Source organism: Anastrepha obliqua, chromosome 2, assembly GCF_027943255.1.
Source record: "Anastrepha obliqua isolate idAnaObli1 chromosome 2, idAnaObli1_1.0, whole genome shotgun sequence".
Lineage (NCBI taxonomy): Eukaryota > Metazoa > Arthropoda > Insecta > Diptera > Tephritidae > Anastrepha > Anastrepha obliqua.
The window spans coordinates 42,288,603-42,311,641 of record NC_072893.1 but is presented as its reverse complement, the minus strand read 5'-3'; the positions used below and the strand labels follow the sequence as shown (position 1 = coordinate 42,311,641).

Below are 23,039 nucleotides of genomic sequence, written 5' to 3'. Positions count from 1 at the left end.
TAAAGTAAAAACCGAATAAAATGGACGCCGGCAAAGAACAAAGGTTTGCAAACATAATTCTAATAAAATGTTTATTAATTACGCATTTATATTACATAAAAAGGCAAAGGATTTCCGGCTCATCTATTAAAGAGTAACAATATATCGTGTACATACGGATGCCAACACGAAATGAAATAACGAAAAGTCTTTCCATTCGCACCTTCGTCGCATGCTTCTAGCTTCAAATTAATGTTAGCTGCTCAACGCAATTAGTCATTTTGTTTTTCTTTTCTATTTTCTTCTGTCGTGACATTCCAATATATAACACATTGTTATTGGTCTAGTGCCATCAGCTTTAATGAATACACCTTGGGGTAGATTTATTGCTAACCACTGCATATGTGAACGTGCTTTATAACGCTATTGAATTTTATAAATTAATTGTCTCGTGAAAGCAACTCTAATCAAATGTCAAAATTTTGTTTACTTCGGGAAATGTTATCAGTGAATCGAGCAGCTGATTGCAATTTGTTTAGTAATCATTCACAGTTAAACAAATGAGTTTTATTTATTTTTCAAACAAAAAATGCGAATATGGTAATGAGAGAATTCTTGATGTTTTAAGTTAAACTTTAAAGCTATGTCTTTTGCAGTATGGTTACGGATTTCTTTTATCCAAGCATAGGCGGTGTAGAGGAACATGTTTTCAATTTATCTCAAATCCTATTAGGTCACGGACATAAAGTGAGTCATTATTAAGCATGCAATTAATATTCACATACACAACTCGACCTTCACCTTTCTACATCCATATCCAGGTCATTGTGCTGACACACTCCTATGGCAATTGCAAAGGTATTCGTTACTTAACCAATGGATTAAAAGTGTATTACCTGCCAATTAAGCCGTTCTACAATCAATGTATACTGCCCACTATATTATGCCAAATTCCTTTAATACGTTGCGTGTTGTTGCGGGAGTGCATCGAGGTGGTGCACGGCCATTCGGCATTTAGCACACTGGCACATGAAGCGATGATTATTGGAAATATGATGGGTTTGAGGGTGATTTGGAAAATCGACCAAAATCAAAAATATGCAATTAAATTTTTGGTATTGTTGGTTTCAGACTGTTTTTACAGATCATAGCCTTTTTGGTTTTGCCGATTTATCAGCCGTTTTCACCAATAAAATGTTGGAGATCAATTTGGCCAACGTAAATCACTGTATCTGTGTCTCTCATATTGGTGAGTGCTTTTATTATTAACTTTGAATTTATTGAAGAGTGCAATAATTTCTTTCGAATAGGGAAAGAAAACACTGTATTGCGAGCGCGTATACCAAAGGAAAACGTTTCTGTAATTCCAAATGCTGTCGACACTGCCTTATTTACACCCGAACCAAGTAAACGACCTATGGATGGCACAAGTAATAGTGTATTATATAATATTAAATAAACATAACTAAATTCGTATGGTTTTTTACTGCAGTTAATATTGTCGTCGCTTCACGCCTTGTTTATCGTAAAGGTATTGATTTGCTGGCTGGCGTTATTCCACGATTTAGGCATGCGCCTAATATAAATTTCATTATAGTTGGTGATGGACCAAAACGTGATCTACTTGAAGAAGTACGTGAGAGGACCAATATGCAAGATAGGGTTGAGTTAATAGGAGCGGTTGAACATTCACAAGTTCGCGACATTCTTGTACGTGGCCACATTTTCGTCAACACCTCACTCACGGAAGCTTACTGCATGGCTATAGTAGAAGCGGCTTCATGTGGCCTGCAAGTTGTATCTACTCGTGTGGGAGGTATACCTGAAGTATTACCATTGAGTTTAATAATACTAACGGAACCCGAAATTGATTCCGTTTACCAAGGCATTCTCAAAGCCCTTAACCGTTACACACACTTTTGTAATAAGCAACAACACAATTTAGTTGAGTCTAGTGCCTGTGGTAATGGCTATGCAATGGGAAATGGTGCTGTTTCAACAACTAGTTCACACAAACGTACGTCCCTGGCAAAAACACGACATACAAACTCAGTTGTGCATAAATTAAAGGATCCAAAAAATACCGAAAACTTGGAAAATAATGATGATAGTGAAGCTGTGCTTTGCCCATATAAATGCAATGAAATTGTTTCGTCACTCTACAATTGGGAGAACGTTACACAACGTACGGAGAAAGTATATGCGCGCATTTTGGCCGAGCCTGAAAAGTCACTTGGCGCTCTGCTTTATGGTTACATGCGCAGTAAAGTATGGCCATTCCTGCTGGTGATATCTATGGCACATGTACTGCTGTTATTTTTAGAGTATTTACGTCCACGTCGTTATATGGAGAAAGCCAAAGAACTGACGCGTTTGCGTAACAACTAAACGGTTTTGTAGTTTTGGGTTTTATACAAATGTTTTAATTTTTTAATATACTTTATAACCTAATTGAGTTCTAAATCATTGTACGTTGTATGTATGAATAAGTACATTTGTATGTAAAATTGTCAAGCGTCTGATTTGTGCATTTAAGATTTTTCAATTATGTCATTTTTGAAATTATATTTTTACTAGCGTACCCTCGCCCGCTTCGCTAGACGATAAATTCAATGATTTGCTGAAAGAGAATAAAATTAATACGAAACAAAGCCAATTCTTTGATACAATTTCATTCGAACTTTATTGTAACACTTTTTGGTAGACAACGTTTTTGGTTTTTTTATCTTTCGCGTGAATAATGACGATGGTTTGCCAACTCGTGAGCAAGCTACATACAATTGTCCATGAGAAAAAATTGGGTATTCTAAATAAATACCGCACATTTGTAGAGACTGTCCTTGCGCCTTATTAATTCTCATAGCGAAGGCAAGGCTAATAGGGAACTGCAAACGTTTGAAATCGAATGGTAAATCCGCCGGAATCAGTGGAATTCAGGGTATCAAAATGTCTTCTCCTTTGTACTTCCCTTTCAAAATTGTTGCTTCGATAACGTTACCCATTAGCTTCTTCACAGCGAGTCTGGTACCGTTGCAAAGTCGGGGCACATTACTATTGCGCAGCATAATAATCGGTGCTCCAATTTTTAATCGTAAATTATGAGGTGGTAAGCCTGGCAAATCGAGTGAGTTTAAGAATTCAGTTGGATAATTTACGACCTCATCTTGATCAGTAATAGTGTCCATTGACTTATATGCAACTATGTCACCAGGTATTTGATCTAAAATAGCTGAATTTATATCATTGACGTCCTTATTTTTCCCAGCTAAAATTGCTCTTTCGCTGAGTCAATCATGGTTTTTGTAATGTTGAACTATGTTTGGAAATACACTCTGTATCAATGCCTCTTTAGACTGTGCAAAAGTGCAGAAATTGTTAGGCAATGTTATCATTCCTGTTGTTTTTGAAAAAAGGTTTATTTTTTTTGGTTAAAAAGTGTTTTTTGAAGTTTTGAAAAACACTTCGCTCTAACAAATTTCTTCTCAGTTAATTGCTGAAAATTAAATATTTTGAAAAAACAATTTTTTTTTAATTTAACGTTTTTGAGAAAATTTTGTTCTTGAAAAAATTTCATACTTTTGTAAAAGTTTAAATTGATTTGTTAAAAAAGATTTTTTCCGCTTTGAAAAACACCCCCTCGAAAAAATGTATTCTCTATTAATAGTGGAATATGAAATGCTTTGAAAACACCATTTTTTTTTTAAATTTTGTTTGGTTTTCAGAAAATTTTGTTTTGAAAAAATTTCATACCCTTGAAAAAGTTTTATTTTATTTTATTTGTTTAAAATTTTTGAAATTTTTTTTTTTTGTAATTTTAGAAAAACACCTCTTCGAAGAAATTTCTTTTATCTTTTTGAGGAAAATTTGGTTTTGAAAAAATTTCATGCTTTCGAAATTTTTTTATTTTACTTTATTTCTTCAAAATTTTTGAAAACAATTTTTTTTATAATTTTCGAAAAACACCCCTTTGAAAAAATGTTTTCTATGTGTCATAGTGGTATTCCATTAACTTTTAGGATTATAGTCAAATACTTACAAATATCTACGCTTTCAAAAATAGCAACAATAAACAAATTTCCTCAAAACCAAAAAATTTACTTTTTTTTCTAAAAAAATTCTAAACAAACAACGTAATAAATTTAGAATTTTGTGTTCACGAAAAAACAGTATTGTTTTTATTGTATTAACTGAAAACCAAAATGTTGCAAAAAATCAAAACAAAACTAAATTATTTTTTTGTGTTCATTTGGTCCATATGTTCCACAAAAAGTTGATATGGTAAATAATATGCAGGGTCTGATACACGCAAATTTCCATTGACCATTATAGTGACAAAATTATCGATCACCAATTCCAACAGGATTTCAAAATCAGAGTTGGAATGAGTTGTTGTGTGGTGTACTTCTGAAAAAATGAGAAATAAACAAAATAAATCTAAAAATTCGAATTCTAACTTTATCTTGTGTATGTTCTTATTACCTTTGAATTTTTCCAATGAAGCACCATTCATTTTAAATTTTCCAAAAATTTTTTTTATCATTTCGCGTTTCTTTCCTTTTTCATTCGATTCCAACATTTGTTCATAGCCGAAAACATCGTTTGCAAACGCATTCATTTCCATATAGAATTGGTCAAAGAAAGCATTGCTCAATTGAATTGAAACATTATTTTCATAAATACTTAGGACCTTAACTAATGCACCTTGGTACATACCTAACGCAGATATTCATCGCGACCTTGACATCGATACTATTGATGAAACAATACAAAGCGCTAGCAGAAGACACATAAATAGACTATTAACGCATACAAATCCTATGATGAGAAGACTACCAAATAAAGAAAAATCTACCCAAAGTCGGCTTAACCGTCAAACACCAACAGATCTTGCAAAATCCTTGTAATCAATTGTCAACTAATCGTATATGTCATTGTTTGTTAACCACTTGTTTTTAAATAATATGTATATATTTCTTCTAAATGAGCTTGGGGGCATTGGCCCTTCAATATCACTCTCATTCCATCTTTTTGTAAATCAAATTACTTATTGTCTAACGACAGGTGTAATATTTTATGGAAGAAATAAAAAAAAAAAAAAAAATTTTCATTCGAATCATTTGAAATTTCTGTATACAATAACGAAAAATTCAAAAAAAGTTGTACACATAAAATGAATGTCGATTCGAAACTTACTTTAGTCTAAGAATCGAGCAAGTTTTGTTTTGTACAATATTTTGATTTTTTCTTTTTTTTATGTGAAGAAAATATTTAAAAGAAATTTTTTTTTGCTAAAAACCTTCCCCTAGTGGATTCCTATAATATGAAAAAAGAACGAATAAAATTGGCCTCGTATCGGCCCAAAAAAATGCGTACAAACGAACATCATTTCATTTTTATATATATAGATTAAAATAAATACCTTAGTGCATATAATTAAAATCTTAGAGATGGTTGTAACCAAGCGGAATACATACATAGTAAGTAGTATTTTATAGACATATTTCTGGCTCTGCCCGGAAAGTGCCATGAGCCAACCGGAGCTAACGAGTTTCGTGTCTACGTTTCCACGACAGTCGGTTCTACGTTACCGAAACGACCCGGATTTATATCCGGCCAAGGATTGTCACTCCAGCAGCATTCCCCGTTGTAAGTATGGGGAATGTTTATGCTGCTACAACAACAACAACAACAACAGTTTCGTGTCTAATTTAAATTTTCTTTATATCGGCAAACAACATGAATTTAATCCTTCTCTAGGTCTATGTGGTATTCGTCTGTGTCGTTATTACGGCAGCTTCTTGTTTTTTATGATTTCTATCGCCTTATTTTTTAAATTGTGTAGAATCATTTTTGTTTTGAATCGATTTATATTCCTTTTAGATTATTTCGTATTCTTTAGTTAATTAAAAATCGTTTGATTTTGCGTATGTTTTTATGTTGTCTTGGAATTTCAGGGGAATTTCTTTTTATTTTATTTTCTTAATTCGTCGCAGTTTCTTTAGATATGTAGATTGCCTTGTATGTAATTATATGTAGTTATTTATTTTCATTGCTGATAGGTCTACGCGACCTTGTATTACGTTCTGGATACTGTAGCAGGTTAAACTCCTACCTATCCAGAATTGACCCCGACATACTAAACATATGTCCAGCATGTGAAGGTACCCCGCACGACACTAACCACCTCTTCACATGCCCCATCAAAACCACTCATCTAACACCCCTCTGCCTCTGGTCCCAACCTGTCGAAACAGCGCGTTTCCTGGGCCTATCGTTAGATGAGCTAGACGGTGATCTACATAACACTGACAGGGTTAAGTACACCACCTCAACAGCAACAATGCAACCTTCTAATCAAGGAACCATTTTGTGACTGGTTAAATTATTTTCAAACACATTTTGTTAGATTATTAACATGAAGCTATATTAAAAGGTGATTACTTGAGAAATCGGCTGTCTTAGCAAAATCGATGTTGCTTCCTTGGAAATAAAGGTTTATGTCTCGTTAAAAACAAAAAGAAAAAATAATAGAAATTTAACTCTTCAATCAAATAATTTGGCTGATTCCTCTTCTTATTTTCTAATTGAGTGGATTTGTGCAAGTATTGTAATTAAATTGATTTATTTTGCAATTAAATTGTCTTTTTTAAAACTAATTGGTGTTTTATATCTGGTATTAAACTCAAAAATAACCATTTAAGCGGCATTTTACTGCGCGGTGCGACCTGTGCGAAGTGCTCGTATCAATTAAGGTTTTTCGAAATATCATACAAATAATTTTATGCGACTACCGTGACTAGCATGCGGAGGGGCGCAAGTTGGAATATCTCTGCATAAAGCACCAAATTATAATTTTTTTTCTAATAGCGGTCGCCCCTCGGCAGGCAATGGCAAACCTTCAAGTGTATTTTTACCATGTAAAAGGCCCTTATAAAGAAATCATCTGCCGTTCGGGGTCGGCTTAAAACTGTAGGTCCCTCCATTTGTAGAGCAACAACAAGACGCACTCCACAAATAGGAGCAGGAGCTCAGCCAAACACCCAAAAAGGGTGAGCATATATATATATACAGTAGAAGCCCGATAAGTACAATTGGAAAATTTCAGCAATGATTGCACTTAGCGAAAAATTGCACTTTTGCGAATTTCTCCTGTGGATCGAGGAATACCTAGGGAAAAATATTTTAACTCTATTCAATGCAATTAATAAGCTCAAAAGGTCGATATTCAAGAAAAAGGAACACATATTTATTGAAATTAATACAAAGAGATCAATGCGGAAGGACATATGAGTGTGTGCTCCAAAATTCAATTATTTTTTTTGGAAAAACTTTGTTATTTTCGATTGCGTTTTCTCGTAACACTTTTCAAGTGCTTTTGATCGGATATCATGCAAACAAGCGATCTGATTGAATGACAGTACATCGTTCTGTTCACCCCATTTCAAAATTGTATTGACACAGCCAAAAATCGATTCATGCTGGACTTTTTCGGTTGTTTCTTCTTGAGTAGTATCTTCGGGTTCATTGGCTTCACTATCACCTTCATCTATTCCTAATTCCAAAACCCAATTGCGGATTTCATCTGTGTCTGCTTCACCCACATAGTTTTCGACCATCTCATTTAACCGTTGTAATCCTCCAACAAGAAGGGGGTCGTCAATTTCGATATCCAATGGCATATCGTCTGGATTAGATTCAATAATCGCCTCAACTGTTGGGCTCGTACCCAATACGCTTTTCCAGCATTTAGCGATCGTTTCAGGGAGCAATTTCCCCCACGCTTAGCTCAACATGATCACGGCGGTTTTCAAATCAATTTTCTTCAATAGTTCATGTAATGAAGAATCTTTTTCACTAATTATGGTTTCCATTAGCAATGTTTTGTATTGAATTTTTGTCAAGTTAATAACATATTGATCCATTGGCTGTAAAATCGCTGTGCAATTGGCCGGAAAATACATCACTTCGATCTCACCACAAACTAATTCTTCTTCGGGCGGATGAGATGGGGCTTGCTCCAGCAAGAGTAATGCTTTGGGTGGAACATCATTTTCTTTGGCGAATTTTTTCACTTCTTCGACAAAATTATCAAAGAACCACTTTTTGAAAATATCCCGCGTCATCCAAGCAGTCTTGTTGCTAGCATAATTCACCGGTAGACGAAAATTTTTAAAACAACGCGGATTCATAGATTTGCCGATCGTTAATGGTTTTATTTTGTGGCTGCCATCACCATTTGCACACAAAAGAACACTGATTCGATCTTTTGAAACTTTGTTGCCTGGAGCACTCTTTTCATCTTTCGAAACGTAGGTTTTATTTGGCAAAAGTTTCCAAAAGAGCCCCGTTTCATCAGCAATATATATTTGTGATGTGACATATCCTTTTTCAGCGATTTTCGCCGTCAATTTTTCCTTAAATGGCTCAATGGCTTCTGGATCACAAGATAATCATTCACCAGTCACAGCCAAATAGCGAAGTCCGAAGCGTTTCTTGAATCGCGAAAACCATCCATTACTTGCATTGAATTGTTCTCCATCCTTTTTTATTTTATCAAATATTTTTAATGCTTTGGTTTTCAATATCAAGCTAGAAATAGGAGCATTTCGTCGCCGCTGATTCTTGAAAAACTGGTACAAACGCTTCTCGAGCTCTGGATGATTGCCAAACCGCAAAGTTTTCCGTTTATTTCCAAGTGAAAATGATTTGTATGCATTTTCTTTTAATGAACGGGATTGTTTTTTTATTCGGCAAATCGTTGCGCAATCAACTTTGTATTCGAATGCAAGATCTCGTTGTTTAACGCCTTTTTCAATTTTTTGGAGAATCTCATCTCTTTCTTTCAATGTAAGAAAATGTAGATTCTTTTTCACTTTTCCCATGATTATATTTGATGAAAGCAAAAAAAAAAAAAATGATTCAAACTCCGAACGATTGTTTTACTCTCAAGAACCAGCATGAAACTAACGCGTGTTGAATGTCACAAACGATTCGATGCCATATTTTATGATATCAGCGCTACAATTTTACAGTTATTTGTAAAAATCAAAAATCACAAAGCGTGAGAACAGTGCTTTTGGTCGCAATAATTCCGAGAACCATAACTGTGCATAGCTATAAAGCTGTGTCTTCGCGCGTGATGAACGCAAATACATTGCCGTATTAAGTAAAAAATTTCTTCGAACAAGAATTCTTTTGCGCCCGAAAATTGCAATTTTTTATTGCTCTTTTCGAGTTTTCTATGGACTCAAAATCAAATTTCTCCCGCCTACGAATTGGTCATACGACAGCAACGCATAACCATCTCCTTAAGGGTCTTCCACCTCCACAGTGTCCATTTTGCAACAGCGGTTCAATCTCGGTCATCCACTTGCTCGATAATTGTCAACATTTTTCAACAATAAGATTCAACGTCTTCGGTTACAACACCCCTTCCGATGCCCTGAAAAGCTATGACTCCGAATCCATCAAGAACATCAACAAGTACCTTACGTTAGCTGAGCTTAGGAAGTTAATTTAGAGTTAATTGTCTAATAGCGTATAATGTAAGATATTAATACTATTTATTGTTACTCTGGTAAATTCATTAACAAGCGAGCCGAAGGTGTTTACACTAGTGCTCCATTTAAATGTAAAGTAGTGGATCTCCTCTGCTTTTCTTATATATAATAATAATAATAATAATAATAATAATAATAATAATTTTTCCCTAGGTATTCCTCGATCCACAGGAGAAATTCGCAAAAGTGCAATTTTTCGCTAAGTGCAATCATTGCTGAAATTTTCCAATTGTACTTATCGGACTTCTACTGTATATTAAAATAACCGTTGAAGATGTTCTAGTGATGTAAAAGAAATAGATAAAAACAATTTGCATATAACTATTTTACAATCATTGTCACTCGTACCATCGCTATCGAACAGCTGTCAGAACGAAACAACGTGATAGAAAGAATAGGAAAAAAGCAATTCGAACAATTCGAAGCAGCAGCTGGACAATAGGAAAAACAAAATAGCATCTAATTCGGGGAAAAATTTATAAAGTTCATGCTGCTGCTTAAATTGCATTCAGCTGTGTGCAAAAAAGTTTAAATTGTTGATTACTAATAGACGTCGTAACCCGCCATGGATTTGCTGAATTCAATACTCAATTCAATGGATAAACCTCCCGCAGCCACAGAGCAACAGAAAAAACTGATCAAAAAACAAAAAGAACTTGCTGAACGAATAAAAAACAAACACAAAGAGGAACTAAATCGATTTCGTAAATATGTGGAGGATCGCATTGAACGTTTTGCAAAGGACGATCGCCCGCACATTGAGTTTCAACCGCTGGACAAGGTGCATCGTGCCATTATACATGAAGTAGCCGAATTCGGTGGTTTTATTGCAATGAGTTTTGGCCGCGAGGATATCGATCGCCATTCAGTAGTTTATAAAAAAGAAAACGCACCATCGGAGGATGAAATAGCTGCACGACGCAATGGTGACGGGTGGAATGAAGAAGTCGCCAAAGAGTATGCTGAAAAGCGAAAGCAGCAACGTGAACTGGAAAGTGAACAAAAAAGACTGGCACGTGCTTCCACCCAACCAACACCCACCACTGAGTCTGACATTAAACCAACGAGCAACTATAAAGACAAATATGCTCATCTCATTGGGCAAGAAGCAGCACTGGAAGCTGCGCGCAAAACAGAGACTAACCTGAGTTATGGTTTTGTTCCCAGCAAAAATAAAAAGGATATGCGATCAATCGAACAAACCTTAGCCGATATTCAGGCAAAGAAAAAACGCAAACTAGAACAGCAACAACAGATTGACAAACCTGATCTGCAACATCATCATCCACAAGACGTTGTCAATCAACAACAAAATTCCTCAAGCACGTATCAAAGACCAGAAGAACCTAAAATTGCAGGAAGCAGCGTTAATTTTGAGGTTCAGTGATAATCCAAGTGAAAAAATACAATGTAATTGAACTAATAAGATACGCTTGAAATAACGACTGCTTTGTGTCTTTGCATCAATTTGCAATAAATTGCAATATTTTTACTATTTACGTGATCACAACTGAATTGTTAACTATTTGAAATGATGTTGAGTAAAACCATATAAATACATTATATTGAAAACTTAATAACGAATTATAATTACATCTATGTAGGCATAAGTAAGAAAGTAGTGTATATGTTACATATGTATATGTATATGTAAGTGGCAACTATTGTTATTGTTGTTAAAACAGTATAAAATATTTCTCATTGTTGTCTGGTGCTGATGTTATAGTCCTTCGCAGTTTATAAATCTAAGTTGTTCCGATAGCGTAGAACACACTATAGGGCCCGGCGAAACGGATTCAGAGGAGTTGCACCAATGAAGAATTGTTGGAAAAGTCGATTTGAGTTGGTTTATGAAGAGGTGGTTGGATCGCGTCCGATTCCACGCTGTGGACTATGCGACAAAAACAAATTGGTTTTATAGAAATATTTTCTCAATTGTTCATGTTTTTTTTATAGCAGTTTTCATAGATTTCTTTATTTGTTCAGATGTATCCAAAAACTACTTTTTATTTCTTGCCCGTAAGAGATGATAATTAATGCTTAAAACGAGATTGATGCTTTACAATTAGAGCTGGATAAAGGCAATTACACTACAATCACACTTGCATTCCTCAGTTCACAACAAAGGAATTGATTACATTTTTAATTCCATAGAAATAATTTCAAAAGCATTTTTTTTTCAATAAGGAATGTAATAATTTCGACAGTCTTTTTTTTCAATTTCATTAAAAGGAATTAGTTATATATCTGCTAGTAATATATATTTTTTTTCAAGTAGATAATACTTTGAAAGAAATTGAAATAATAATATTTTTATTGGCATTCCAACGTCAGTCAAAAATTTATTTTATAATTATTTATAGAGTTAAATTATTATATAAAATTAATTGTTCATAATATATTAATAATTATTTATTTATTAATAATGTATTTATTATTTATTAGTTTTAACACTTTTCGATTACTTTTTAAATTACTTGAAGAAGCGTAAATGAAATTGGAAGCAAAAAATATATTTTTCAGTTCCATTCCAGCGGAGTTAAAAAAAATTATTACATTCTCGATTCCTTTCAAAGTACTTGGAATAAAAATACATTACCAGCACATAACTAATTCCTATTACAAAATGCAGTTCCTTGTAATGGAATTGATAAAAAACTTTTGAAATTACTCTAAGAAGTATCAGCAGGCAGAATATTTTAAAACAATGCTGCTTGAGTGGCAGTACTTTCTACACGACTGGCGAGCGAAACAGTCAAATTGTTGATATGTCATGTCAAGAGTATACATATGTATGTAGAATAATATTAAAAAATAAATAAAAACTAAAAGTAAGTAATATAACGTTATTGGTTTATATGTATTTGTATATACTTGTTCGGGCACAAAAGGCCATGAGGTCGAAGTGCGAACCTCATAAAAAATCTAATATACTTGTTCGGAAACTAGAACACAAACATTTATGTATATCTAATTAACATTTAATGTTACTTTTTAAAATCATTAAAATTGTTTACGTGACTATAAATATTAAATATGAAATCGATATAAATGACAAGAGTCATTTTAAAATATCATTTGAGACTATGTTTCAAAACATATTTGAATACATACATAAGTATTATATATATATATATATATATCTACATATGATAATACTAAAAATCATTTGGTAAATTCTGCTTACAAAATTCATTTGAAATATTTAGGTTTATGTTCTTTCTTGCTTTCACATTTGGATGGAAATACATATAGTAAATGCACATACAGCAAATGCCTACGATATAAAAGCCAATAGCTAGAGTACAAAGTGTGTAGAAAAGTGCGGTCGATTTGGAGAGACTCTCCGGTGCATAATATATAAACAGCACAACGCATATAATGTTCTCCACTAAACAAATTGCATAGTACAGGGCATATTTGTTCCTTGTTGGCGTATCCTTGACTGGAATGTAAATGAATAGATAAATGAGCCCCAATGCTAGGCAAAAGAGGAAATTATTAAAACCAATGATGCCGGAGAATTGAGGACGTTCTATGATGTATGTGACAAATCCCATTATGATGGCATGCAGAAGACAGGCAACTATCGTCCAGATTGGAAAGAGAATAGTGACGAATGTGATGCAAAGTATGCGCGAAACTACGAAGAAAAAGGGAAATCATTTAGGCTTATTTATGAAATTAAGAATCTTAATTGTAGTTTTTTTTCATTTTCTAACCTGATATACAAAAGTGCCAGCACAGATGAGGCACCATATACCAATACCTTAGTTTGTTTTTCATTGGTTGTACGGCACGTATGCAGCGATTGTAAGAGCCCAATGTCCAAGGCACATTCACTAGATAGACTAGCACACTCCATATTTGAGTATCTAATAAGGGAACATTTTGACTTTTTATAATAGAACACAGCTATGCATAGATTAATCATACAAAACGTTAGTGAACACAAGAAGTTCGAGTTTTCTAGATAAAATTATTTTCAAAAACGAAATATCAATCAAACGAACAAAAATAATTACAGACCTCTAAGTGATTTAAAGAATTTCTAGAGTCAACATCAAATATTGCTGTAATTGACCAATATCAGAGGGTTTGCTGTTGTTGTAGCAGTATACTTAACCCTGTCAGTGTAGTATAGATTAGCGATCGTCTTCTCGATCTAGCTCATCTAACGTTGGGCCCAGGACACTTGCTGTTTCGACAGGTTGGGTCCAGAGGAAGAGGCGTGTTAGATGAGTGGGTTTGATGGGGCATGTGGAAAGATGGTTAGTGTCGTGCGGGGTGCCTTCACATGCTGGATATACATATGTTTAGTATGTCGGGGTCAGTTCTGGATAGGTAAGAGTTTAACCTGCTTCAATATCCAGAACGTAATTGCGCTAAGGTTACGCGGGTCTCTCGTGGTAGCTGGACGTCTTCATCTGCTATGGGCGGTGGTCGGACCAAAATCAGGGTTGTTGTTGTGGTAGGTAAGTGTTGTTGTTGTTGTAGCAGCATAAACATTCCGCACACATATATGGGGAATGCTGCTGAAGTGACAGTCTTTGGCCGGATATAAATCCGGGTCATTTCGGTAACGTAGAACCGACTGTCGTGGGAACGTGGAATGTAGGTAAGGGTTTCTATGGACGCTTTGTCCTCTTTACCTAATAATTAATATTCGAAGTTCTGTTTTCTATCATATTTAGTTTAATGTTTGGGGAATTTTTCAAGAAACCAGTGATTACTTATTAATCAAGATTTGGACTATAAAATAAATTTAAGCTTTACGTCTCACCGCGCGTAGTGAATTTGGGAATATATTTCTGATATTAAAAGGTTTGTATAAAACTATTGGCGGCCGGGTACAATTTAAAATTTCACAGCGCCTCATTTATAGCTCAAAATTACAACAAAATGAAGAAGTTGTTTTACACCACTCGTACATAATATTAGCATGGGTAAAAAAATTTGCCCTCAAAGCAACAATGATTTAGTTCAGAAACATTTTTAGAAAAATGTGTGGCTATATGTATAGCATTACATATACACCTATTTTTGGAGACCCCACTTGAAATAATAAAATGAAATAATAGTTACTAACGTGAAATGGTATTATTTTACTTGATTTAAGAAAATAGGATCTAAACACTTTTTTTACGTCTAAAAGTGTTTCATACATATTTAACACTTCCTCCATTGGATATCTAACTTTAAATTGGATAAATCGGTAGTATTAGTCAATTAAGCAGCAACGTGATTTAAATATTTTATACGTGAATTTTTGAAGGGAATTATTTATTTACCAAACAGCAATATATATCTATGTATATCTTTGTGCCGATTAGTTCACAAAATTATTTGTTTTTTAATTGTTCGTTTTGTATATACAATAGTTTAGGGGTATATGTAGGAGTATTACTTGAGAACGCTACTAATATTCTGAAAGAACAATTTGTAACACAGCCTATTGCTAAGTTAAACCTGTGTACGCCTATATTATATGTATGTATGTATATACTATATTCGCCAGTATTGGCAAATGACCAAAAAGTCACAAAAATATTATAATTTTTAATATACAGATGTGTATATAAACGTATAAATACCTGTGATTTGATTTTCCTGTGTTAACATTATTGAGATTAAAAGTATCTTCAGCGGTGCCGTGTTCATGAAACATTCAAACAAACGAATTAACGCAACATCGCTCTCCTCTTTGACAGTTAATTTATAATACCTGTATGTAAGTATGTATGCATGTTGGTATATACGAATATAAATATGTTTACTTAGGGGGTTAGGGGTAGTCAAAATTTTCAAAAAATTGTTGTTTGTTTGCATTTTCTTAAAGTATAATATCTTAAAAATATTGTGTTTGAAGTTTGAAGGGAATCCGACAAATATTTTTCGAGTTATTCAACAATTAACAAAGGGCATTCGGGCCGTTATTTTGGGAGCTGCTATGACGGCTGAAGAACTAAAGGGTTTTTAATAAGAGGTGTTACTTTGTTATTTTTTAATATTAAATTTCGGATGTTTGTTTCATTTTAAAGTGGAAGGTATGCCAGTTAATAGTGGAAAATAACATCAGACAAATGACTACCACGACCACGCTTACAGGACAATATCCTTTTCATGAAATTTTCCATAACCGAATTGCAAAGTGGCTGCCCTAGGTCCTCGATAGCTTCACGAATTCCATCTTTGAAGTCTTGAATCGACCCTGGGCTGTTGGCGTAGACCTTCTCTTTCACGTGGCCCCAAAAAAAAAAAAATGCATAAGGTGTTAAATTACAAGATCTCGGTGGCAAATTGTGATCATCTCCTCGAGAGATAACACGATCCGGAAACTTTTCCCGTAAAAGATCAATGGTTTCGTTGCTTGTGAGGCGCGTAGCGCCGTCTTGTTGAAAATAAACCATCCAATTCCGGCTTTAAAAAATCGTCTCTTAATCATCTCTCGATATCGCAATCCATTCATTCATTCATAACACCTGTTATTGGAAAACCCTTTATTATATGGCCCAGGAATAGATGGCACATATGTGTGTATATGCGCAAATGTATATAAATTCACATATTTGAATTTGCATATGCCTTCTTCCTGTGTGCATGGTAATGAACCATTTCTCTGTTGAGTATAGGTCGATGATAGGAAAAGTAGGAAATGAAAGGGAGTGTTTCGAGTGTAATGTGTCTTGAAAAAGTCAAATCGATGATGGTGCCTCTTAGTGTTGTTGACTTATTAACGTCTGATACACAACCGAAATTTAACATATCTTTCATGAATTTGATAAATGTTTCGTAATTTTTCACCTTTGGGTAAATGTAACTTGACCTATTCTATTGCGATTTCATTTACCTCCTTCTCTATATCCATACAAAATATCTATCAAACAAATAAAATAAAAAATTTTCTTTTGAAAAATGCAACCATTCCATCAGTATTTTCTTATGACGTTGTCACGTTAACCTATCGTCAGTAAACCGACTTTACAGACAACCTCTTTTTTTCAAAATTTCGATTTTTTTTAACCATTAATTTTTTTCTCGAAAATCTGAAAAATATTTCCTGAAGCCACCATATTGTTAATTTCGAAAAAAAGCCTGTAATTTATCTATTAATAAAGATTATCTATTAATAAAACTAATGTCTCTTGCCCGATTGATTTTAGATGAATCTCCATGGGCTTGTGATGATCACAGCAAGGGACTACTATAGAAACGGGTTCCACATAAATAGCGATAACTTTTACAATTATTATTATATATATTTTTTTTTTAATTTTGCTAAAGTCAAGTCGAAACATGACGTATTAATGCTACATTTTTATTTTTGTAAAATAAAACAATTGAATAGCAAAAAAAAATTATTGAAAATCATCATTTTTCGGACCCCTGACTACCCCTCCCCTCAATTATGTAACCAACTCACTCTAATTGTTCGTCTCGATTTCCTTGCAATTCAGAACGTTTGCATTTTACTGAATAAATGAGCGAGTTCCAGTATCTAAAGATAAAATCATCATAAATTAAATTAATGAAATTATATAAATATTTGTTTTTGTGAATTTATATATAGAACCTTAGAAAAAATGAGGAAAATATAACCAGCAATATTGTTTGAGATATCTCCCAGAATCCGCCTTCAAATTTGTTATCCTGATGGCACCTAAAACAGAATTAGCAATAAAGCAAAAAATCATATTTTTAATTCTATATTTAAACTGAAACGATATGTTAAATTCATATGAGTGGACTTTTGGCAAAAGAAGCTGAAATAAAATTACTTCTTATTTTTTTACGTGACCAGCACTCATTGACCGAGTTTTATTGCATTTTTTTAAACTATGGTTCAGAATCCATCTGAATAAAAATGCATTTATAAAATGATTTTTTTTTTTTGCGAAAGATCGGCGTTTATTGGCTTAAAAGCAAAAACTATTAAAATTCAAATAACTTAAACAACAAACAATAACTAACAAAAGCCCACAGAAATGCACGATTTGAATTTCACCACCTCAATAAATGCATACATTTCTCCATAATATGCACATGTACGTTTGTAGATAAGAATATCACAAATTTTAGAACGCAACTTTAACTCAATCAGTGTAATTTGCTATATTCTCAATATTATAACTTATTTGATATCAGAGAGTATGTATTTTTATATACATATTGATTTGTTGAATTATTTAATATGCAACTTACATCTGCGCATATATGAACGCCGTCACAAGCGTCGGCACTACTATGCAAACCACTGTCCACACGAAATAATTGTGCTGCCCTTGTTGATAATAATCCACAGCTAATTTGATATTGAACAGCACTGTGATCACACGCATTAATATAGATATCACGGTTTGGGCTATATTTTTGTAGGATACAGTTTTTTCCTTCCACATATGTGTCCTGGCATCGACGTCATCTGCGTCTGCGTCTGCGCCATTTGCCTCAGTTTCAATGCAATCCGGTAAAGTACTTTTCTGTATGAACTGCATGCGCGCCAATCGCATCAAATCCAAAAGAGCAGAAATACTCTCCATCACTCCTTAGCCAATTTCACCAAGGGAATACACGAAAATTAATGGAGCTGACGGTTAAACCTTTTCATTTAAGAGTCTGCGCAGTAAGTTGAGCATTTAATTTTCTGTGCGTGAATAAGTCTCCTTCCATGCGAATAAATTATTAAGCTATATCTTGGTTTTTTCGCCCATGAAAGTGTAACAAGCATTTCATTGTTTGGGCGTATATATTTCACTAAGCTTTGTTTATTTGTTTATGGTAGTCAATACCATAAAAGCAATTTGAAAACAAAAAAAAAAACAAAACATTGCGCAAAAATCAACAGCAAAAATTAGTAAACGTCAGAATTAGAAGTGAATATATGAATTAAAACAAAAAACACGAAAGAACGTATGATCAGCTGATCGTATGATCGATCATCAAAAGTCGATTAATGAAAACAAACTAGCGAAAATGACTTTTGCCTTCTACGATAACAATTGCAATTTAAATATATCTGCCAAGGCGAGTACGTACGAGCAGAGAAATACGAGGTGATAACGGCAGAACAGCTGACTTGTTTTCTTTTAATTTGGTCGTTTGAATATCAAAGTGATCTGTTTTCTGATTTTGATTCATGATTCAATAATAAAAGGTTTACTCAGTAAGCAGCTTTGTCATTCCCTCTTGACAATTCGGCTCCCTTAGCAAGACACTGGGTTGCTAACTCTGGAAATTTTTAGCAAAAGTGGAAGAAAAGTAAAATTTGTAGGAAAAACATTTCGTTTTCAAAAAGGTGTATAATTGAATCATGATTCTGATTGAAGTTTTGACATTCGAACTACCAAATACATGTAAATTTTGTTTTTGTACTACTGCTTTTCAATTCGATTCGCACGGCCCGGAAAGGTATCCAAGGTAAGTCAATAAAAGTAAGTACAGTCAAAATTGCTTTTGAGCGGTAGATAGGGACATTACAAGACAAATTTCTTCAAAAACTTCAAAAGTAGCTGCAAACGATAATTTTTTACAAAATTCTGAAGAAACATTTTGTTATGTGATGGAGAGGAACCGCATAAAAAAGTCTCCTTTCGTAAATATGTCAATGCGTTATGGAAAAAAATTGAAACTTACCAAAAAAGTAAATTTTCTTATTTCTTTGATTTTCTGCCATAAATCCTTTTTAGTTTTGAATTACTTCTTCCCGATTCTCTTCTTTAAATTATTTCGAAGGTTTTCAGTGGGGTTTAGGTCGGGTGACTGCTTCGGCTAAGCCATAACTTTAACATTATTTTGTAAAAACCATTCACGACTATTACATTAGGTAGTGTTTCGGGTCATCATCTTGCATAAAACGCCACTAAAGTGGTTGAATTACCTCAGCAAATAGTTGAATCACTTCCTGAAGTATGTCCTTGTAAATAAATTTGTTCATTTTATTGGTTACTAGCATCACCCAGTGGGCTTCGCACCACCATACATAAAATGTTTGTTTTATATCGCAAGAAATTTTTCATATTAAGTTTTCTTTATAGAACTCGTAAAATGTTTAAACAGTTGAATTAGTTGATTTTTTTCATTCAACATACTTTCTAAAGATGTCACAATAGCCTTTTCTGTACTTTTTTAAAATTTGATTGTGGTGGTCACCTATATACAGGTAAGGTACTGGTTCAAACACATCCTAGGGTTACCCGGGTCCACGTTTTGGATTATATCTCGAGACCCTAGTCACGGAACGGTATGAAAAATACTCTATACTATAGAAATCATCAACAGCTTCCATTTGCTACCCATATTGTACAAACACATCCTAGGGTTACCCGGGTCCACATTTTGGGCGATATCTCGAGACCCTAGTCACGGAACGGTATGAAAAATACTCTATACTATAGAAATCATCAACAGCTCCCATTTGCTACCCATATTGTACGAACACATCCTTAAGTTATCGGGGTCCACATTTTGGGCGATATCTCGAGACCCTAGTTACGGAGCGGCATCAAAAATACTCTATACTATAGAAATCATCAACAGCTCCCATTTGCTACCCATATTGTACGAACACATCCTTAAGTTATCGGGGTCCACATTTTGGGCGATATCTCGAGACCCTAGCCACGGAGCGGCATCAAAAATACTCTATACTATAGAATCATCAGCAGCTCCCATTTGCTACCCATATTGTACAAACACATCCTAGGGTTACCCGGGTCCACATTTTGGGCGATATCTCGAGACCCTAGTCACGGAACGGTATGAAAAATACTCTATACTATAGAAATCATCAACAGCTCCCATTTGCTACCCATATTGTACGAACACATCCTTAAGTTATCGGGGTCCACATTTTGGGCGATATCTCGAGACCCTAGTTACGGAGCGGCATCAAAAATACTCTATACTATAGAATCATCAACAGCTTCCATTTGCTACCCATATTGTACAAACACATCCTAGGGTTACCCGGGTTCACGTTTTGGCCTATTTCTCGAGACCCTGGTATCCGATTCTTAAAATTTTAAAACACAAACCATCTACTGAATAGTCCAAACAAAGCCTAAAAATTTGGTTTGGATAGGTGAGCCCGTTCGCGAGTTTTAAGCGAATATAGGGACAGATTTTCACATTTATATATATATATATATATATATATATATATATAGATGAGGTGAATAGGACCTACTCCATATCAGGCGAAACATCGCTAAATCATTATGTTGCCGGCACTATGCTTGATTTTTTTTTTTTTTTTTTTGGTTTGGGAAAACTTGAAGAACTATTCTGCTGGTGGGTTTATGTTGCTCAATCGACGCCGCACAGTTCCCGCTCGCGTAATCCCTCTTCGCAAGAGTCACAATTAAATTATCAGTAATGCAAGTCGATTTATTTTTGTCACCACGTCGTTCTGTGGATTTTATGGGCTTAAGGCCATTTATAACAAAATTTTAAACTGTCAGTGGTCAGCGATAAATTTGTACAATTTTTTTGTTTTCAAAAATTGGCATATTCTAAAAGTACATCATCTTAAAAATGTTAATTCAAAAAATCATAAAGATCGGAGCACTAGAACGAAAGTTACAGACCGTGGGAGCGCGCGACCTTATCCATAAATGAAGTGCACGCAAAACTTTAGACGCGATTATCTCGAAGTCGTGTTTTTTTTAAATTACCGTAGCGGTGATCATTATTTATCAAAAACTATTTGACCGATTTGCATAAACTTTTTTGTAATTATTCGAAGTTACAACCTCGTGAATCTGAACGGTTCACTTTTTATAAATATTTGCATAGTTCGCTGGAATTAATTTTTCCACACCTAAAAATCGTTTTTTTTTTTGGTGCAAAGCGGTTATCAACAAATGGCGATATCAACAATAAATAATAACATTTTTTAAAATAAAAACACCAAAATGTATTCTTCGAGAGTTACCCTTCAGTATGATATATGCCTCATTTGAATAAAAATTCTAAAACATATCTAAAAAAAATTATGACAATCGTCCTTTTTTCGGGCTCACAAGGTATATTTATATATATATACATATAATTGGCGCGTACACCCTTTTTGGGTGTTTGGCCGAGGAGGAGCTCCTATTTGTGGTATGCGTCCTGATGTTGTCCACAAATGGAGGGACCTGCGGCAGATATTTTTTATGAGGAGCTTTTTCATGGCAGAAATACACTCGGAGGTTTGCCATTGCCTGCCGAGGGGCGACCGCTATTAGAAACAACTTTTTCTTAATTTTTGATCTTTCACCGAGATTCGAACCGACGTTCGCTCTCTGAATTCCGAATGGTAGTCGCACACCAACCCATTTGGCCACGGCGGCCGCCGTTCACAAGGTATATAACCCCTTAAATTGTTGGCAGGAAAAATCACAAAAATTAAAAAAAATTTTACTACCTCGTATTAAACAAAAAAAAAAAAAATAAAGCAAATAAAATGCAAATTAACGAGCTTCGGAATCACATATCATTTTGTCCACAATAATTTGTTCCATTTCATCATCGCTGTCAGCTGAAGAACATTCCGTTAGCATTGCAATTTCCAAATTTTAATTCGTGTTTATTTTTACTTTACTGCTTTTCTCACTTGCAAATTCTTACAAGTAAAAGTGTATGCAGTAAAAATTGGCAACTTCCCCTCCCAATGAAATGTCATTTTGCTCTCTCATCACCTTCTCCTACTTTGCAAGTTTTTTGGGTACATGAACACCAAAACGTGATAATTTGTAACAACTGTTACAAACTCTATTTGCTTCATGAACATGAATATAATATAACTATTATGAATACTTTATTTTACAAATGCTACTTTATAGAAATATCACATTTTAGAATGTGTGACGTGTGAAGCGCTGCAATAATTACAGTACTGAACTTGCTGCTTCTACTGCAAAAACAGTTTGGTTTGTGCATCCTGATGCATTTCCGAACAGACACTCCTCTCTACTTCCATGAAATAGAATTAAAAATGCACTTCTCTGTTGTTTTTTATGATTTTTATTTTATTATTTGTATTATTATCATTATTATTATTGTAATTTATAATTATTACGCAATTACTTTCATTATTACATTTTACGGTGTAAGAATTAAACTAATGTTTTACACATATGCCTAAATTGTGTGTTTTGTGTATGTGTGTGGGTGTGTGTATGTTGTATGGAGTTAGGTGTATACGTAAATTAGCTTACAAGGGGACAATAATCATTGCTGCCGTCGCTAACCTCGGACGCTTGCCAGGCTTTAAGCGCACTGTTTTTCTCTATATCCTTCTTTATAAGTAGTTTTAACTTAGTTTTACTATTAACTTGTAATATTTTTCACTTCATAAAATGTTACGTTATTTGTTTTGTAATTTTCTTTTCTATACGCTATTTTTCAAAGTAAATACTAGGGTGTATGCGTGTAAAAGCGTGTTTTACGCTATATTTATTGTTTTTTTTTTTATACTATTCATCTGGAAATTTAATGTATGTATATGCGTGTGTGTAT

At 34.1% G+C, this 23,039-nt stretch overlaps 3 protein-coding genes across 6 annotated transcripts; 2 read left to right on the top strand and 1 right to left on the bottom strand.

The window, feature by feature from the left end:
• Window positions 1-476: 476 nt before the first annotated feature.
• LOC129239028 (phosphatidylinositol N-acetylglucosaminyltransferase subunit A) lies at window positions 477-2,516 on the top strand. 3 transcript variants are annotated; one of them, XM_054874295.1, is made up of 7 exons: window positions 477-579; window positions 636-726; window positions 801-1,046; window positions 1,111-1,228; window positions 1,290-1,409; window positions 1,472-1,510; window positions 1,577-2,516. In XM_054874295.1, the coding sequence occupies exons 1-7, from the start codon at window positions 569-571 to the stop codon at window positions 2,365-2,367; spliced, it is 1,416 nt and encodes a 471-aa protein (XP_054730270.1). In that variant the 5' UTR covers window positions 477-568; the 3' UTR covers window positions 2,368-2,516. The 3 variants fall into 3 exon arrangements, with proteins under 3 accessions (XP_054730270.1, XP_054730271.1, XP_054730268.1); XM_054874296.1 differs by having other exon boundaries at window positions 1,472-1,795; window positions 1,865-2,516; XM_054874293.1 differs by having other exon boundaries at window positions 1,472-2,516.
• A 7,362-nt stretch (window positions 2,517-9,878) lies between these two features.
• LOC129239027 (sperm-associated antigen 7 homolog) lies at window positions 9,879-11,119 on the top strand. The gene has a single exon (XM_054874292.1). The coding sequence runs from the start codon at window positions 10,105-10,107 to the stop codon at window positions 10,924-10,926; it is 822 nt and encodes a 273-aa protein (XP_054730267.1). The 5' UTR covers window positions 9,879-10,104; the 3' UTR covers window positions 10,927-11,119.
• A 1,557-nt stretch (window positions 11,120-12,676) lies between these two features.
• On the bottom strand, window positions 12,677-18,390 carry LOC129239025 (XK-related protein 4). Of its 2 annotated transcripts, XM_054874291.1 has the most exons (7): window positions 17,742-18,390; window positions 17,113-17,199; window positions 16,963-17,037; window positions 15,134-15,264; window positions 13,262-13,414; window positions 13,048-13,182; window positions 12,677-12,984 (listed from the first exon to the last, which is right to left on the bottom strand). In XM_054874291.1, the coding sequence occupies exons 1-7, from the start codon at window positions 18,077-18,079 to the stop codon at window positions 12,698-12,700; spliced, it is 1,206 nt and encodes a 401-aa protein (XP_054730266.1). In that variant the 5' UTR covers window positions 18,080-18,390; the 3' UTR covers window positions 12,677-12,697. The 2 variants fall into 2 exon arrangements, with proteins under 2 accessions (XP_054730266.1, XP_054730265.1); XM_054874290.1 differs by having other exon boundaries at window positions 12,680-13,182; window positions 17,742-18,389.
• Window positions 18,391-23,039: the final 4,649 nt, after the last annotated feature.

Excerpts from the sequence above, each read along its gene's own strand:
- LOC129239027 (XM_054874292.1), top strand. The coding sequence starts at position 10,105 with ATGGATTTGCTGAATTCAATACTCAATTCAATGGATAAACCTCCCGCA.
- LOC129239028 (XM_054874293.1), top strand. Across the intron at positions 727-800 it reads TATTAGGTCACGGACATAAA|GTCATTGTGCTGACACACTC; the intron begins GTGAGTCATTAT and ends ATCCATATCCAG. Across the intron at positions 1,047-1,110 it reads GAAATATGATGGGTTTGAGG|ACTGTTTTTACAGATCATAG; the intron begins GTGATTTGGAAA and ends TGTTGGTTTCAG.
- LOC129239025 (XM_054874290.1), bottom strand. The coding sequence starts at position 18,079 with ATGGAGAGTATTTCTGCTCTTTTGGATTTGATGCGATTGGCGCGCATG. Across the intron at positions 17,038-17,112 it reads TTTTCCTCATTTTTTCTAAG|ATACTGGAACTCGCTCATTT; the intron begins GTTCTATATATA and ends TTTTATCTTTAG. Across the intron at positions 15,265-16,962 it reads AATCGAGACGAACAATTAGA|GTATTATAAATTAACTGTCA; the intron begins GTGAGTTGGTTA and ends ACTTACATACAG.